At 40.2% G+C, this 20,049-nt stretch overlaps 1 protein-coding gene across 1 annotated transcript in view; it reads left to right on the top strand.

Annotated features, from left to right (window-relative positions):
• Positions 1-18,795: 18,795 nt before the first annotated feature.
• Positions 18,796-20,049, top strand: part of LOC131251354 (probable DEAD-box ATP-dependent RNA helicase 48) — a 37,915-nt gene continuing 36,661 nt past the window's right edge. The window contains exon 1 of the mRNA XM_058252038.1: positions 18,796-19,813. Coding sequence (XP_058108021.1) covers positions 18,945-19,813 — 869 coding nt within the window. The 5' untranslated portion in view covers positions 18,796-18,944. The remainder of the gene's footprint in view (positions 19,814-20,049) is intronic.

The following is a 20,049-nucleotide window of genomic DNA, read 5'->3' as shown; positions in this document are numbered from 1 at the left end:
ACCATGGTTTGGGTGTTCCATTTGCTGACTTTAATTGATGCATGCAAGTGAGGTAACCTTGGATTTTATTTGGACATTTGTGGGGCCCCCTTAGGGTGGAACATAGCACCTAGTTTTGGGGTAATCCCCTTTTTAATTAACTCATGCATTTAATTTAATCCAAGTGTATATTGCTGTCTAGAATTCTCTGGACAATTTCTGGTTGATTTCGGACCAGATTTTGGGACTGTTTAGGGGACTTTACTTACACATCAAATATACTTTTCTGAAATGTGGGGATCCCATCTTGATGTCCCCCAAATTTCAGCCCCATCCGACCTTGATTGAGGTCTCAAAGGTGTGGCCCAAGTGAGGTGGACAATCTGAATTTTCTGGACTGTTCCAGCAATATGTCAGTTTGAAAATCTTTGATTATAAAATAACTTTTGCATTGGTGGGCCACTTTTGTGGACCCCACCCTATGGTATACATATGATGGGATGTAAAAACCATTTTTTCCCAATTTTTAGAGGCCTTCATTCCACACCATTGAAAGCTAAGATCAGGGTCAGCCTTAATTCTGCACTAACCAAATTTTTGGGCAGGCAGTTTTCTTTTAATTCAAATAAATACTTTCCTAATTCAATAAAATCTAAAATTTTTCCAGGGGGTGGCCCACCCATAATACGACCTACTTACCAAATTTTGGGGCCAACAGACCCCTAAGCGATCTTCGGGAAGGGTTAGACCGGCCCACTAGGCTGGACACACAAGGCTGGGATGTCCAGCATGGGCTGGCCGTCCACCCTATTTTAGGCCCACCTTGATGTGTTTTGTATCCACGCCATTCATCCATGATGTGGTCCACATGGGACGTGGCCCGCCTCCCTGTGGGACATCCACATGTGGAGCCCACTTTGATATATTTTGGGGATTGGCATCCTAGGCCCATAGGACCATCCAAGCTAGGACGCCTTGCCCATCGGGCTACTGCTGGACGTCCAGTCTAGCAGCATTGGTCCACTTGATGCATGTGTTTTATGCACTCCATTCATCTAGTGGGGCCCACAGTGATGTGTATGGGTCACCAATAAATTATAATTTTATAAATTAATTTTTTTTATTGTTGGACTCCAGCAGGCCCAGAAAACAGGTGGGCTAGAATTCCGGCAATAGGCCCAAACTGGCTGCCCTTAATGACATGTTTTAGGGTAGCATGGCCCACCAGATTTAAGGATGTTATATGCACATATCTTGCCATTTTCCTAATGTGCCTTTGGGCTTAATTAGTCCACACTTGAGGCCCACCCTAGTTGGGTTTTTATTTGATTAATGTTCATAGCTATTTGTTGGATTTTCTAGGCCCATTTGTCCTGGAACTTTCTAGATAGGCACCTTGATCTTTAGGCCTATATTTACTACTTATTGTGATGGGTTTGTAGGTCATAATATGCAAGTAGTTGGGCCCTTGGTTGCCCACCAAAATAACCATTGTACTTGAGCCAAATTGTGAGGCCCAACTCACTTAAAATAAGTATAAGGATTCCCTTTATGGTTAGATTATCGGGCTACCCATTAGGCCCACCACAATATGTGGGTTTATGACCTTTATGGTTGGGCCCAAACCTTGCTTGAGGGCCCACCATATTGCCTATGTGTTGGGCTTGGTGTATAGCCTATTAGGCCATGGATTGCTTAGGCCTTGGGCCTTGTTTCATATTCGAGTAGTGGCGGGCTACCTTTTGAGACCCAGTTGAGGTTAGATGCCCTCCTTGGTGGCCCTAAGGTAGGCCCATGGGTTGCTATGGGTGGTTTAAGGCCCACCATAGGCCCTCGTTAGGACCTCTTATTCCTTTGGGCTTATATATTGCCCTCCTTAGCTTTGCTGGCTACCCCAAAGTATTGGGCCCCCACTAGAGGATTGTTCCTTAAATTAATTGTCTAAGTACCAAGACTTGATTCCCTCATTGGGAATGAGGAGTATGTTCTAAGTCATCATCGCCGTATGGCGCACCCTCATGACCCATATTCATCATGGTGTGTTTGGATTTCATTTATGCGTGGTCATTGGGTTGATATGATAGAGGGATGGAGTTCCCCTCTTATGTACATTGAGTGCTTGGAGCTAGGGCATGATTAATATGCGTGACTCATGCATCTGGCACCACATTTCATAGATATGATCACCCTTGTTTCACCAGGGCCTTGCCTCCACAAGTATATTCATAGATGGCCGTATGTGGACACCGAAAATATTCTTCTTAAGCATTAGGGTGCATAGGATGCCTTTGGATGAAAGCCCCTAAACTTCCATGGTACCAAGGATATGCCCCAGCGTTGTGACTGAGTGGAAACATGAGCGCCCGAGTGCCTTATACCGTTAGGCCGCATCTCCCACTGTCGTGTAGTCGGTTGGGATGGGATGTGGCCTTATCCGCCTGAGTGGGAGCACATTGCTAGGCTGAGTTTGACCAGCTCATGAATGGGTCTGCTACCGTCCAGCCTTGCTGGTGATTGGTTGTCCATAGGCGGGTAGTGAGGTCTCCTACTCTTGTTTGACTATGCGGGTCTGCAAAGCGACAATCATCCTATAGTGCATTAGACCCCAGTGATATTCCTTATGATGGAACTGTATTGGATATGTGGACTGGTTATGAGCATTGGCATTACTTCGCATTGCATTAGTATTGGCTGTATAAGCCTTATTGCATTGCATAGCCTTGGTATAGCTTCCTACATTCATGGCTTAGCCTTGGTAAGGCTAGTGATATTGGCATTGATCATGTTTCCCTTCTGCATCCCCTATTATTCTTCTGCACACCATTATCACACACTTTCACCACCCTCTAAACTTTCTATAAGCTTATGCATGATTGATGCGTGCAGGAGATCCTAGGTCAATGTCGTAGCGGTGGAGCTTGGATAGGAGTTGAGCCGAGGACCCCAGTGTTACAAATCTTTCCTTCTTTCTTCTGTTACCTTATGTATTTCTTTTCAGCCTTGTACTTGAAAAGTTCAAATTCATAGTAGATTTTGCTGTGTGTTCCTTTGTTATTTTTTAGATTTACTTACTATGATATTGGGTATGCTCTGATTGGAATGAATATATGATTTATAAAAATCCTCCTTCTAAGATCCCAAGATTGAAACCTACTTCAGGAGCTAAGAATGGGGTACTACGGAGGCTGTTGCGGCCAGAACAAGCTATCAGGTTCCTTGTGAGTCCGGTTACGGAGTCTAAGGCGTGATAGCAACTCCCCAATAAAAATCACTAGCATCAGTTTGCAAGACTAAAAGGCTGGCGGGGCTTAGTATGTGCAATGGTGACAGATTGGCGTCTTGAGTCTTAATGTATTTAACTATTTCTGTCTGCTTCTGTGTCCATGGGGGAGCTTCTTTCTTGAGTTGTTTGAAAAGAAGGCTACGATGTTGATCAAGATGGGGAATGAAGTTAGAGACATAGTTTAAAATACCTGTGAATTTCTCAATTTACTTACGATTGGTAAGCTTATCTGGGAACTGAAGCAAATGTTCTCCAATATGGGACTGCAGCTAATACTTTCCCTGTGAGAGCTTCATGCGAAGATACTCAATGGTATCAGTGCACAAAATCATCTTCCTCTGAGAGAGGATAATGTCATATTTTTAGACAAGCTAATAAAACTGATGGAGTAGTTGAATGTGGGCATCAACGGAGTCTGAAAATAGAAAAATGTCAACAATGTAAACAAGTGCATTTGTCAAGATCTACTGAAAGATCTGGATGATGGCTTTCTAGAAGACACTAAGAGTAATCTTTAGGCCGAAGGGAAGGACGGTTCATTGATAATGTGCATTAGGAATTGTGAAAGCAGTCATGTGTCGATCTTCTAGATGGATACCAAGTTGCTGAAATCCTGCTTTAAGATCAATTTTTGAAAAAAAATGTGAGTATTAGAAAGCTATTGAAACAAAGATGATCTATGAGGGATTGGAAACTTATCATTAGCAAGGAAGGCATTGAGAGGCTGGTAGTTGATAACCAATCTGAATTTTCCTCGAGCTTGCTCTACTCGTTTGTTAACATATAATGCTTAGGAAGCCCACTGAGAGGCAGTGGGTTCAGTAAGTTCTTGGGCCAACAATTCAACAATTTCTGCATGAGCCGGATGGAGGTGCTCTAGCGACATTCTTGTATAAGATGCTTTTGTGGGATTTGCATCTTCATTCCTCTTGAAAAGTAATTGTATGAAGATCTTAGAAGAATGCCAGAGGGGATGAGGATGCTTGAATGCAACATGAGAGTTTGAGCAACAGTCTATCATGAGTTTCTGTTTAACCTCTTCTAGGGAAGATTGAAGATGGTAAAGGATGGGGATGGAAGACCAGGGTAAGGTAACTTGTTTATGGACAAGGCCATAGGGAGTCCATCGCGCATTGTAGAGCTAATGGAGAATGTCGAACCCAATGATGAGGTCTTTGTCGTTAAGGTTGGAGGATAGAAATTTATGGTGGACTTTGAGGTGAGGAAAGAGTTAAAGGAAATGGTGCGGGTAATTTGGGAGGTGGAATGTTTTCCCATCGACAACGCAAAAAGCTTGGATTTAAGGTTTCCATATGGCAGGAAGGATGAGTTTAGGATTGAGAAGAGAAGCGGATGCACTAGTATCGAGAAGGGCTATAGTAGGGATGGGTTGCCTATATGTTTCAGGTAGGATATGGACAAGAATAAGATGGGTTGGTTGAAGTATTAGAAATGCTTCAAGAAGGATGGTCAGAAGAGATTTAGAAACATCAAGAGATTCTTCATCATCACCAAGCGGATTGGCTAGTGTATCACACACCACCGACCTGGCTAGTGTGTTGAAGTCACCAAGTTTTGTGGGTCCCATTATGAGGTATGTGTTATTTCTAAACTGTCTGTCCATTTGGCAAGCTCGTCGTAAGACTTTAGCTAAAAAATAAGATAGATCTAAAGATCAATTGGACCACACTAGAGGTGTACACGAACCGAGCTAGCTCGGTTAGCTCGCTCGACTCAACTCTAAAAAGCTCGATTCGACTCGGTTCGAAGCTGAGTTAGAGCTGAGTCGAGCTGATTTTTTGAGCTTGAAAATGAGTTCGAGCCGAGTTCGAGCTAGCCCCAGCTCGACTCGACTCGGATTGAACCCAGCTCAAATCAAACTTGGATCGAACCAATTCGGTGACTCGGTTACTTTAATATTGATGTTGCTCACCAAGTGTTTGATGAAATGACCTAACGAAGTGTGGCTGGTGTCAAGGAAGGTATGTATATGAAACAAGTACCCTTTTTTCTTGATTTTTATGTTTCTTAGAAGGTGTTTGATAAAATACATGTAAAACCACTGCTGCTATCTTAAATACAGTGAGATTTTGAAGGTGCAGTCAAGTGTTTGTGAAAATGATGCATAGGCAAACTCAGCTTGATCTTGGCTCGAACTCGGCTCGAACTGGCCCACGCTGCTAACTAAACCGAGCCGAGCTAGCCAGTTAGGCTCAAGGACCGAGCCTAGCCGAGTTCAAGTTGAGGTCAGCTAGTGGTCGAGCTGAGTCGAGTTAAGGCTAGCTTGACTCGGTTCGACTCGATGTACACCCCTAGACCACACTCTAAAAAGCAGTTGGGGATTGAACGTCTACCATGAAAACCCTATTGGGGTCACAGATGTTTTGGATCAATATGATTTTTTTTCCTCTTCACCCAGGTCCGTGTGACCTTATGAATAGATTGGATGGAAAATAAATGTTATGGTGGGCCCTATGAATGTTTTTATGGTGAGAATCATTGTCTCACTACTATTTGTGGTGTGGTCCACTTGAGCATTGGATATGACTCATTTTTGGGCTTGTGCTCTAAAATGATCTCGAAAAATTGATGAATGGTGTGGATTTAATAAATACATCATTGTGGGCCCCATGTAGCTTTGATATCCTTTAAATCGTTTTGTACAACTCGTAGCTCGAGGAGCGTCAACACTCATCTTCGCACGACACGTACCCACACCAGCCAGGTCGGTGGTGTGTGGTACACTATCCAATCCGCTTCCACGAATTTCGTGTGCCTCGCTAACTGGAAGTTCCTGCAGAGGAAGCTTTGTGGGGCCTACTATGATATCAACTAGAAACCCACTCTGTTCATCAGGTCAGCAAGCTCACAACAAGAGATGTGACAAAAATTGAGGCATATCCAAAACTCAAGTGGGCTAGGCCACACAAAACATTGGAGATTGAATGTCCATCATTGGAAATTTCATAGGAGACACAGAAATTTTGGATAAAGATAGTATTTGTGTTTTTAGTTCATCTCAGCAGGAATAACCTCTCATTAACCATTTGGATGGTATATACACATCATGGTGGGCTCTAAAAAGGTTTCAATAGTGGTCATTTCGTTTGGTTGAGATTTTTAGTTTAAAAATAAAAAGGAAATATTTTCAATTTTTTTAAAATTTTCATTTTTTCCCTTTAAAATACTTTTGAAAAGATCAAAGAAAAAGGGTTTTCTTTAGTCTCACATCGGATAAAGTGGGAGAAAACTTTTGGTGTATAAGCTATTGAGTGTTGAGTAATCTTACTTGGAAAATGGAGATAGAGATGCTCGTAGCATTGGAACACACACACAAACGGTCTCAAGCTCGAGTAGTGTGGTTGTAGTGGCGCTAGTTGGCGCACTTTACATTTTGCACATGCACATCGTGAATGACTAGTAGCCTTAATAGCAACAACAGTCCGAAAATGGACGGCCAATGATGATCCAATGGTCAGATCATTGATCTAATGGTATGAAACATTCAGAATTTAGTGTCAATGGTCAAAAATGTTTCACGAACATTCTGAACTATTAATGACCACCTAGCAACAATCCACACCCCAGATGCTATATAAATAGGACCCTCTAGGTCCAAAATCATACAAGTCCAACCAAACAGATCAAAATCTAATCTGAGCTCTACAAATCATTTTTTTAAAGATAACTCATAAATAAGCTGAGTTACTTGAATTTCGAGTCACTGAATTTGAGCACTCAACGAGTCTGCCAGAGACGTGAATTATATTAACGAGTTCCTGTAGAGGTCCCATCATGATTGCTACACACAAGACCTTATGAAGGCCTGTCGTATCCTAGAAGCGATTCGCTTGTAACCCTATCAACGTTCTCAATTCAACGGGAGAGAGCAAATTAAGCTTTAAGGACAACGTTTATTTACATACTTCAACTTCGAGTAGTTTTTTAATTTTTTGTTTCTAAAATTATTTCTATGAAATAATCTCCAACAATCTTAAAGCTTAATTCATGGATATTGAAAGTGTTGTATCAGTTAAACTGATGAACAGGGACCTAATAAGGCTAGACCTTTTTTACGGTACAAGCTTCACCTGATGGCAAGATAAGTTAAAATTTCTTCTTACCACCTTGAAGATATTTTTACATTTTGGATCCCAACCTACAACCACTACCAGTGGCGACCGATAATGACACTCCATAACGGATTGCTGCCATAGCCAAATGATAAGAAGATGAACTGGTGTGTCACGATCACATTCTGAACGCTCTGTCTGATCATCTATACAACCTGTACATAGTAACAACTTCAACAAAAGAAAATCTGGAGTGCGTTGGAATATAAGTACAAGGTTGAAGATAAATAAACACATAATTTTTTAATTGCAAGGTATTTTGATTTCATGATGGTAGATAATAAGCCTTTACTGTCTTCAATTCATAAGTTACAGTTGATTGTAAACAAAATAAAGTCCTTAAAAATAAACCTACCTAAATCTTTCTAAGTCAGAGCTATTAGAGTCAAACTGCCTCCAAGCTGGAAAAAACTACAGGAAAAAGCTATTGCATAAATTAGAAGAGTCCACTACCTTGGAACAAATCCAAAAACATCTTCGAATTGAGAAAGAGTCTTACAACCAATATAAAAGAGACAACACCAATCTTGCATCCTCGTCCAGGGTGAATGTTGTAAAAAAACCATCCCAAACCAATAACTTTAAGGAGAATGAATCCCTAAAACCCAACAAAAATCAAGGGAAATTCAAGAAGACCCAAAACAAAAAAAGAATGGCAAATCCAAGGGTCCTTGTTATGTTTGTGAGATGACCAAACACTTTGTCCAAATCTATAGTGACCGCAAGAAGCCTAAGAAAGATGTTAATGTAGTAGACAATGACATTGTATTAATGGTCACGGAAGTTAATATAGTTTAAGAGAAAGTCCTCGGTTGGTGGTATGATACATACCTATGAGGATGTGACCAACAGTCAGGATGTTCAAATAGAAAACGAAGGTTGGTCAAAGGTTGTCGACAAAGGAATCGTACAACTGGTATTTACCTCTAGAAAGAATGTAATCTTGACCAACATGTTGCACTTCCCAAACATAAGGAGGAGCTTAGTTATAGGGGATCTTTTAGGTAAACTTGGGATCAGGTTTGTGTATGAATCTGACAAGTTAATATTTTTCAAAAATGAAAACTTATGGGAAATGGATATATATGTAATGGGATGATTAAGTTTTCTTTGAATGAAAAGAATTATTCTACTTATATGGTTGAGACTATAACCTTATGGCATGGTAGATTAACATATATAGGCTATAGTACCATAAGACTCATGGCTAAGAATGACTTAATCTCATACATTGAAAATAAGAATGATAAAATTGAAGAATGTATACGGTTTAAAATGATTAAGAAACTATTCCCTAGTGTTGAGAGGTTGTCTCAAATGTTAAACCTAGTGCATATTGACATATGCGAGCTTAATGACATTTTTACTCGAGGAGAAAAAAATGTACTTCATAACATTCATATATGATTGTTTAAGATATGTGTATGTGTACCTGTTAAAATCTAAAGATGAGGCATTTAATGTATTTAAGGTCTTTAAGTCAAAAATAGAAAATCAATTAGATAGGAAGATAAATGTTTTTCGTAGTGACCAATGAGGAGAATACTTCTCTAATGATTTTTCTAGCTTTGTGAAGAACATAACATAGTACACTACTGCACAACACCCTACACACTACAGTAAGATGGTATTGCCAAGAAAAAAAATTGAACTTTAGTTGAAATGGTAAATGTAACACTGTGAAATTTGGGGGTCGAGCATAACTCAGCTCCCGAGTTCCAAAACATCACTTATGCAACATATTTAATGATGGATCTATGTTGTCTGTATTAGTACATAAAACATGGAATAGATTAAGCCAAATAGCAAATATAATTCAGGGATAAGTGAAGAACGCAAGCGGAAGACTTAAAGAAATATATGTGTACATGTGTAAATCTCTGAAGTACATATACATACCGGGTCGTATTTCAAGTGTTACTATCAAAATTACAAGTATCAAATTACATCATTTAATTCCCAAAAGAAATCCCAGCATCCCGCGCATCAGAACTAGGCTCACCAGAACCCGTCTGAAAACTGCATAAAAGAGAAAGCAGCCTCATCATCCTCGATCTCCGGCTCTGCCTCAAAGGTTGCATCAACATCTGCAACATCAGCAACTAAGACAGAGTCTGGTGGGTGTTTAAACACCGCCCCAGAACGTGGGAGTGAGTGATCAACTCATTGGAACAATTAAACATGTCCTAAGTACTCTTATTAATGCAAGGATGTATGCAGAATGATGCGTGTCCTCACGCGTACACCCTCAGCGTCTTCACCTTACGTTACGCATGACATCGCCTCAAAGTGCGCCACATCTACAAAGCACATGCAAATGCGGTGCATGAACATGATTACCAAGTTGTTTTTAGTCCTTTTCATACAGCAGGATTGGGAAGCTAAGGTACCTTCCTCATATCACCATCCAAATAGTGATCCAATCTAGGGTCATCAGTCCTAGACAATCTCATACGATCATATGTTTTCAGGTCGTTGCAAAGGGCTCGTCACCAATCAATGCACGCCTATCATACCTTCGTTACTATACTAAGGCTCGTCACCTCAATGCGGTATCCAGGCATGCTCGAGGTCACTACAAAGGGCTCGTCACCAATCAATGTAGGCCGACAGCATGAATATAGTATCCCATACCACCATAATCGGCTCACGAGTTTGGTTGCTCACTGGTCACTACGGGGAGGCTCGTTACCCCAGCGTAGGCCAACAGCTCGACCACGGTGTCCCATACCACCATGTCCGGCTCATGAGTCTTAGCGGATCAAGGTACCAAGGTTAATAGGATTTCAGTGGTAAGTTCGGTACCCTAGATTCAAACAATAGCGTCTATACATGGTGAACATACATCGGACAATCGGGTTACTTGACGAACGCGACTAGCATGAGCGCACGTTGGGTTGAACGACATAGAGTGCGCAAACACTCCGCGTGGCCAAACCACTGCCGACAACTCTAATATGACTCGGGTTCGTCTAATCACGTCCTACGTGGCGAAAGCAACCTCAACCACAAACTTAAGGCCGATTACCGATTTCCTGGACTATTCATAGTCCCAAACACATTCCACTATAATAGGTATTGATATCAACAATTTAGAATAGTAATGGAACAACAACTCAAATCATATGGTATGTAAGCATCTGAAGAATATCAACTTAACATGGATTTAAGCATAAGTAAGACTTGAAATTAAACAACAAGGAATGTAACTTGCATGAAGGAAATCATACACACTAGTGGGAGAGTTGAGAATCGCTTCTCAACGCCCACAAATAGTATAATATATTACACTTTAGATCATTCAGACATTTCTACAAACACTTAGAATACATAGTTCAACATGCATGACGTATATTGAAATACACACATTTGGACAATTCCTCTTACCAAGGAGTCATCGCACATACATCTAGCATAAGTACACGACAAATAATCATGGCAATCACATGTTCATATTTTATACGCATACGGTACTTTATACATACACATAGAATACACAAATCTCAATGTAACACATGCATATCAGGAACGCAAAGTAAACATAACATTTGGCATGTGAAATCTCATCCACAACAAGAATAAACCATTCACTGGCATTGAAAGCCTTGAAAACCATAACCTATATGATTAAAGTCCGCACCTTAAGCCAGAAAAGAACACCGAACTGATTTCAGACGATATGTCTTCGTCAACGGCGACAAGATAACCTAAGGCAAGAATAGAAATGAGTTACAACAACACAAAGACTATTCTAAGCTCTAACACAAATTAGGGTTAGGTTAACTTACCCAAGGATGAACTCAGAATCGCCGGAATAACGATTCCAAAGAGAAGGTTAAAGGATGAAGGAGAACAAGAAAGAATCTAAGATGATTCACCAACTTCTCTCTCACTTTCTCTCTCTTTTTCCTCTCTCTTTCTTAGCTAGGGTTAGGAAATTCGTATGGAAAAGAGAGCTAGGGTTTTAAGGTCTATAAATAGGCCTAATATTGATGAAAATAACTCCAAGGCCAAGGTGTACTTAGGGTATAACCAAAACCGGCCTCTCTCTATCCAACGAGGCACTTCCGGTGAGCCTATTACCACGAAAGGTCGGACTTAAGCTCACCGACCATGGATCTTGGTCAGGCTAAGTTTTCGTACCAATCGGATCTTTAGATCAGTCGTGGCGGACCACACACAATTCAACGGTCACCGAATCTCGATCAGGTCCACAAGCACAAGAACATGCCTGGGCCACCTTCCCTGATCAGAGGGTGAAATTGGGTCAGAATCCAACGGTCAGATTGCTTAAAATCATCGCGCAAGTGACACGACTAAGATTTCATAAAATCACATTTACTTTCCAACCGTTCTCACACTCTTCACTCCGGACTCAATCAAATCGACCCAGAACATCACATGGACTTGATTTTTGAGGTGATGGTCAAGTCCAACATGGTGACCGCAACAGCCTAAGATCATCACTATCGGACTTTCGACGCGCGGTCCAGGTCCGATCCAGAACTTCCAAAAATTCCTAAGAACAACTGGATTTAGCGATGGATCCCAGATTTCAGAGTAACATAGCGCTAGCTAATCTAAAAGTTTTGAGTCATGCAGATCAAATTTAAAATGATTGATGCAAATTTCACAAGCAATTGAGATAAGCGCTAATTACCCCAAAAAGCTACTAAGGAGAAATAGAGGTAGTACTCGGGTCTTGGCACAAAATTTTCTGGGTCATTACAATAAACTCAATACTAATACAAGCAAAGTTGTCATTAAACTTATGAGGAGAAGCACTATTAGTAGCATACCATGTCCTAAATAGGATCTCATCTAAGAAAACTAAGACATCTCCATATGAGGTATGGAAAGGAAGAAAACCAAATCTAAGATATCTTAAAGTATGGGGGTGTCTCGCGTATTGCATAACTCATGACCCTAAAAGAATAAAGTTGAGACCGAGAGGTGCATTCTTTGTAGAGTATGCACAAAACAGTGAAGTTTATAACTCCTGGAGTTAGAATTTAATGTTATCATAAAATCTAAAAATGCAGAGTTCTTTGAGAATTCCCTATCCATAAAGATAAAGGATACCGAGATCCTATCTTCTAGTAAAATGATAGAGGGAACTCGACAAGAAGTTGAAACTCCCAATGAACCATGTAGGAGCTAAAGAGCATGGGTAGAGAATAGTCTTGATTCTAATCAGATAGACTATCAACATCTCTCATTTCATCTAGTTGAGGGTAATAGAGAGAAGGTCATTAGGAAAATACATATGGCTTTGACTGTAGAATATGAACCTAAATCCTTTCATGAAGCTATGGCTTCAAGAGACTCCACTTTTTGGAAAAAGGTCATTAATGATGAGATATACTCTATTGTGTTAAATCAAATGTGAGAATTGGTAGATTTACCTGTAGGTTCTAAACCTATAAGGTGTGAGTATTGAAAAAGAAATACCACACTGATGGTACAATTCAAACCTTTAAGGCTAGGTTAGTTGCTAATAGATTCTGTCAGAAAGAATGAATCGATTATTTTGATACATATTCGCCAGTGGAAGAATAACATCGATTAAGATTTTATTTAATGCTTAACATCTATACATCATTTTCATATTCATCAAATGGATGTGAAGACAACATTCCTGAATGGTGACCTCGATGAGAAAGTATACATGGAGCAACTAGAAGGGCTTGTTCTGCCAGGAAATGAGAGTAAAGTATGTAGACTCATTAAATCTTTTTACGAATTAAAACAAGCACTCAAACAGTGACATGAAAAGTTTGATTCAAAGGTGCTATCTCTCGGTTTCATATATAACATAGCTGATAAATGTATATACTGAAAGGACGAGCTATAGAAGTCCTAGAGGGGGAGTGAATAGGACAATACAAAATATTTCGATATAATATGAAATATTAAAACAAATACTCTCAATTACTTAGAGTATTAATATCTTGATTCCAAATAGTTTGTAGGACAACCTTCACTTAAAAGATTTAGGCAGGACAATCTTACTTCACGACGTCTTTGAGATCAAAATACCAAACTTAGCAAGAGATAATCAATCACAAGGAAAGCATATAAAGAATTAAACATTCACCATAATGCACAAAGGAGTTATAGTAGTTCGGTGCTTAAACCTACACTTACTCCACTCTCAAAATTACTATCCTCATAATTTTCGCTTTTCACGGGCTATCACAACAAAATCCACTTTGTGATTTTCACGAGATCACCACAAAACAACCAGCTGGGATTTCTAAGCTATCTCAGAAAAACCCAAATTGAAATGAAAATAAAACAATACTTATCTTCAAATGGCAAGTCGAAGACGTAACTGTAGCTTGATTGCAGTGATCTTCTTTCTTGTGAGATTGATGAAGTCGTATATGTATTCAACTCAAAAAGAATATAAGGATCTAATGTGTTTTCAATATTTATAAACAAAACCCTAATTGCTGTAAATTTTATTCTCTAAATCTCAAGTAGAGTTTAAATAACTCTCTTAAAAACGATTAAAACTAACTTGAGAAAGATAATAAAATAAACTAATAGAATATTAGAATTACCGTACAAATAGCTTGAGGAAGGCCTGACTTTCTCTCTTACTTTGAGGAGGTTTCTCACAAATTTTCGTATTGTAAATGAATGAGAAGCCTCTATTTATAGCCAAAGGATTTGGAAATTCGGCTAGCCAGATTGTCGGTTCAGCTGGCTGAATTTCAACAATTGCGTTCCAATGACACTCGAATTTCGCGGGATAAGATTTTTCAAAAATTCGGCTGGGCCAAGCCAAAATTTGGTTGGTCGAACCCTTAGTTCGGTTGGCGGAATACATGGTTTGGATGCCCGAATCCCCCTGAGATCCAAACTCTTTACACGCTGGAAACTTAACCGAAATCCTTCGTGCTGGTTGAGCGGACATGTTCGACTGGCCGAACCCAAGGCTAGGCTGGTCGAACTTGCCATGGAAAATCTTTATCAATCTATAAACTTGCCCGAATTATGTTGGGTTAGCCGAAGGTAGTTAGGCTGGCCGAACCAGGTGTTGGGCTGGCCTAACTTGAGTGCATTTTATTTAGAATTATATTCATTATGACGCAATGTGAAATACACTTAACGTATGGTCAATCGAAGGTTATACCACTTGATGTTTAACTCATACAAAGTGTTCTCATCTTCGAACCATGTACTTTTACAGCTTGAGATGTTGAGACTTCCTTGATGTGCTTGATCAAGTCTTTAACAGTTCTAAGTTTTCCTTGAGATGCTTGATCGAGTTTTTAACAATTCTTCATGAGTTGTCGAAGAGTATCTTCATAAGTGCTTGTGTTCCTTTTAAGATTATGAAATTTAACAATCATATACTTTTAAATTTGTAATGATTATACAGTGATGATATGTTTATATATTGATAACATGTTAATTATCAGCAACAAATGGAAGGTGTAACTGAAACTAAGAGGTTTCTATCCTCTATTTTTAAAATGAAGGATCTTGGATAAGTGAATATCATACTAGGTATCAAAATTTAAAAACATAGTGGGGGTTATGCGATGTGTTAATCTCATTACATTGGAGAAAATATCAAACAAGTTTAACCAATTGAAAATCAAAGATATAAAAACTCAATTTGATCCAAGTATAAAGTTAAAAGAAAATGATAGAAGAGCAGTTGCACAACTAGAATATGCTAGTATTATAGGGAGTCTTATGTATGCTATGCAATGCACAAGACCAGATATAGTATATGTTGTGAGTAAATTAAGTGGATTTACTAGTAATCATAGTGTAGAACACTAGAAAGCTATTAGTAGAGTTCTTATTTACCTAAAGGAAACCAAAGAACTGGGGCTATTTTACTCATAGTTTTCGACTGTATTGGAAAGATATACCGATGCCAATTAGATATCGAGTACATGTGACAACAAGCCCATAACAAAGTAGATATTCACCTTAGGAGGTGCAATTATTTCTTGAGATTTCAAGAAACAAACTTGCATAACACACTCGACGATTGAGTCTTAAGTTCATATCCTTGGCTACAACTGGCAATGAGACTGAGTGGCTTAGAGATCTTTTGTTAGAAATCCCGTTCTGTGCGAAGCCTATACCGGTTGTCTCACTTCATTGTGAAGCCACTCTGGCAAGAGCCTACAACCGCACATATAATGAAAAGTCCAAATACATAACTTTGAGACATGATTATGTAATACAGTTGATTCAAGATGGAGTCATTGTGATCTCATGTGTGAACTCAAGTAATAACTTAGTTGATCCTTTTATTAAACCTCTAAAAAGAGTAGTAGGGACAACATTTAAAGTCAAGTGGTTGACACTCTTCAACCAAAGTTCCACCAGTGATGGAAACCCAACCCAATTAGAAAATCTATAGGTTTGGGTTCAATGGGTAAGAACAAGTCACTGATATGTGGAAAGCTTCAATACTAAGACCATATAGAACTTCATCTAGGATGAATAATGCTGGCCATTACAAATATAGGGTTGAGTATTGGCACTCTTAATGAAATCTAATATAAAGAACATATGTTTTAAATAGTAACGGAAACCCTAGAAGGATGTTACATATGTGAATATAGAGGTGGTACTGCCTCTCATGAGAGTAAGAGTTTCTCTCGGAGTCATTTATGAAACAAGATAAGCACATGACCATTAAAAGTGTTAAGCGAGTATATATAAGGGCCTGTTTGGCCGAGCAGATTAAGAGGGATTAGGAGGGATGGGATGGTAAAATCTTGGGATATGCCAAACGAGCCAAACAGACCCGATGAACTTGTCTCGGGATATAGTAAACCCATGGATCTTAAACCAATCCACTGACATCACCATCATTACCTTAAAATTGATCTCATCCCTCCTAATCCCGTTCAATCATGCCTGGGGCGTGTTTGGTTGGACGGATTGGAAGGAAAAATCTCGAGATATGTCGGGCATGCCAAACAGACTCGATGAACTTGTCCCGGGATATAACAATCCCATGGATTTTAAACCAATCCACTGTCACCACCATCATTACCTTAAAATCCATCCCATCCCTCCTAATCCCATGGGATTCATTCGGCCAAACAGGCCCTAAGGGAACTCATATAATGTAGATGCTATTATTTATGTGGTATCTTTGACTTTATCATTAAGGAATAACTAGTTTAAAGCTGTGGCTACTAGGAAATTTGAGAAAACTATAATTACTTATATTAAGGAAATATTCAAATTGTAAAGATATATTTATCTATGCATAAGAGTTGTCACTTATTTATGACAGAATTTTCTTAGATTTAAAAACCAAGTGGGGGATTATTGAGATTTTTTGTTTAAAATAAAAAGAAAAGATTTTCCAAAAAATTTAAAAAATTCATTTTTCCTTCAAAATTCTTTTGAAAAAACCAAAGGAAAAAACAAAAAGAAAAGATTTTCTTTAATCCCACATTGGATAGAGTGGGAGAAAACTTTTAGTTTATAAGCTATTAAGTATTCTTACTTGGAAAATGGATAGAGATATGCTTGGGTTGTGTTCTAATGCGTATGCGCGCGCTTAGGCTCAAGCTTAGGCATGAGTATGGGCAGTGTGGCTGTAGTGACGTTAGTTGGCGCACTTCGCATTTCGCACTTCGCATCGTGTAGCAGATTGGTCGCTCTCTCATGACCTTACGGATCGTTTAGATCAATGATTAGAAACAATCGACCATTTTTTAAAATGGCCAGTAGCTTTAATAGCCAAAACAGTCTAAAAGCAATTAGCTGGTGATAATTCAATGGTCAGATCGTTGATTTAATGGTCTGAAATGATCAAAATTTAGTATCGATAGTCAGAAATGTTTCACAAACGTTATGAACCATAAATGACCACCTAATAATGGTCCACACCCCATATGCTATATAAATAGGACCTTCCCGGTCCACAATCATCCAAGTCCAAACCAAATAAATTAGAATTCGATTTCAGTTGCTCGAATTTCGAGTCATTGAATTTGAGCACTCGACGAGTTTGCCCAAGACATGAACTATGTCACCAAGTTTCTATGGAGGTCTTTTCATGATTGCTGCACGGATCTTACAAAGGCTTGTTGTATCTTAGAAGCGATTTACTTATATTCATATCAAATGTCTCAATTCAATTGGAGAAGGGCAAATTAAACTTCAGGGCCCGTTTGGCCGGTCGGATTGGAGGGGATTGGATGGTATTGGAAGGGATTGGAAGTTAAATCCTGGGATTGGGCGGTGTGCCAAATAGAGTCGGTGATTTGATCCCAATCCCATGGGTCTTAAGACAATCCACTGACAACACTATCATTACCTTTAAATCCCATCCAATCCACCTTAATCCATTCAAATTTGCCTGAGCTGTGATTGGTTTGAGGGATTGGAAGGGTTGGGAAGGTTTAAATCCCGGGATTGGTTGGGCGTGCCAAACAGAATGGATATAGCAATCCGGGGATATAGCAATCCCATGTATCTCAAGACATTCCACTGACAACACCATCATTACCTAGAAATCCATGCCATCCACCCAAATACCATTCAATCCCTTTCAATCCACCCGACCAAACGGGCCCTCAAGGACATGGTATCATATACTTGCTCCAGCTTGGTGTGTGTGTGTAGAGTCATGCTCACCTGCACACCTACACACATGGGCACCTTTGCACACTTGTCATGGGTGTCTAATTCGAATGGTCCATGTGATACAGAATCCCATGAAACACAAAGGGACAAATTTTCACATGATCTAAAATTCTAGTAGGTCATAGCAAAGAGAAATGAAAATCAAGGGAGGAAACTGTTTTCTTCGTGTGTGTGCGCGCGCTTTATATATATGTAGCTGAATGCTCAGCTGTGCACCAGTTTGCATGGAACTTGTGCGAACTATTTTGAGAACTCATCATACATGATGTGACTCCAAAATCTAAAGTGTCCATGTGAAGCAACACCTCGTGAAACCCCCCGAGTCCAATTTTTATACTTTGATCCAAAACTTTGGTGGGCCATGAGAAATGAAAATAGCTTCCTCCCTTAACCCATCAGAATTTTACATTAGGGTAAAAATTTGTCCCTTGGGGTTTTATGGGATTCTGTATTTCACATCACATGGAATGTTCGGATTAGACACCCATGACATGACATGTGTGCAAAGGGGCACATGTGCGTAGGTGTGCAGGTGAGCATGCCTCTATATATATATATATATATATATATACACACACACACACACACACACAAACACACATTTTTTTATGTTTTCAAATTTATTTCCTTAAAATAATCTCGAACACGTTATCACTGCTTCCCGTGGCGTGGCTCACCAGTTTTGGATGTCTCGTTTTCGGATTCTCGTCTTAACGTGAGCGTGCCAAACTGATGGAGGGAGTGGATGTCTCATGGACATTACATTGCGGTGGGCTCCACGTAACTTCCGCGACAGAAATTCTGTTGGCGGGGCGCAGGCAATTCGCGTACCCTCTTCCTCGTTCAAAAAAACCCCTCGTGCCATTTTCCTCACTCCCGTCTTGGCTTCAAAACCCTAAACCCTAGCCATGCCTTCTCCTTCTTCACTCCTCCTCCTAGAACGTTCTAGAACCTTCTCGAACCTCCTCCGCTCCAACTTCTCCTTCATCCGCCGCATGGGCGGTGGGCCTCGCACCTTCCCTGGCGGCCTCAACAAATGGCAGTGGAAACGCCTCCACGAGAAGAAAGCCAAGGAAAAGGAGCAGAAGCTCCTCAGACACGAGAAACAACTTTACGAAGCTCGAATCCGTTCCGAGATTCGTGCGAAGCTTGCCGGAAGATCAGATCCTCCTTCCGACGGCCCAGATGCGTCAAAAAGTTTCAGCGCGATGACGCCGAAGGACCACGTGAAAGCCCTTGCTGATCGGTTTATGAAAGAAGGAGCTGAAGATCTCTGGAATGAAGATGATGGCCCAGTGAAACCGCCCAATCCTCGGTCTCGTCCGATGATCAGATCTGCTGATTCACCGCTCGATTTGGGCAAGATTGTCTCGGGCCAGCACGATTTTGATCTGTCGGGCCGGAGGCATTACACGGTGGAGGCAGGAAGGAGATCAAGATCGAGGGTTGGATTTAGGGTGACAGGGAGTTCGTCAAGTGGTGATGAGGGGGATTTTGGTTTCCAAGCGGCTGGGAGTTCGAGGTGGCCGAGGTTTAAGACTGACAAGGGGGAGCCGAATTCAGAAGGGAGGATTAGCCGGAAGAAGTTGATGAGTAGCGCTGCTTTGGGGGAGTATGATGCGAAGGTGAAGAGGTGGGCCCCGAAGGCTTATGAAAGAGGGGATGTGCTTTCAGAGGAAGTTCGGTTGATCCGGGATGAGGTGAATCTTAGGAATTTAGCTGGGAATGAACACAAAAGGAATGAAGAGAAAGAGGAGTCACTTCTTAGTCAGAAGAGGTATGTGGATAGAGAAATTATTTGCTTTGTGTGGAGTAATCTGTGTGCTTGAGATTGATGTGAATTCATATGCATAAATGCAGGAAAATGATCACATGGTGTCCACCCCACCACAGTATATTCAGGACGCTTGAACAGTTTGATAAACCGACCAGGGCTGTCCGTTAGTTCCATCACATAACCAACTGAAAACATCTGATCAATAGCCTATGAAATGTATGGTCAAGATAATTTGT

This window comes from Magnolia sinica, chromosome 7 (genome assembly GCF_029962835.1).
Source record: "Magnolia sinica isolate HGM2019 chromosome 7, MsV1, whole genome shotgun sequence".
In the NCBI taxonomy this organism is placed as follows: Eukaryota; Viridiplantae; Streptophyta; class Magnoliopsida; order Magnoliales; family Magnoliaceae; genus Magnolia; species Magnolia sinica.
Note: the sequence above shows the minus strand (reverse complement) of the source record. Positions and strands in the feature narration are given on the sequence as shown.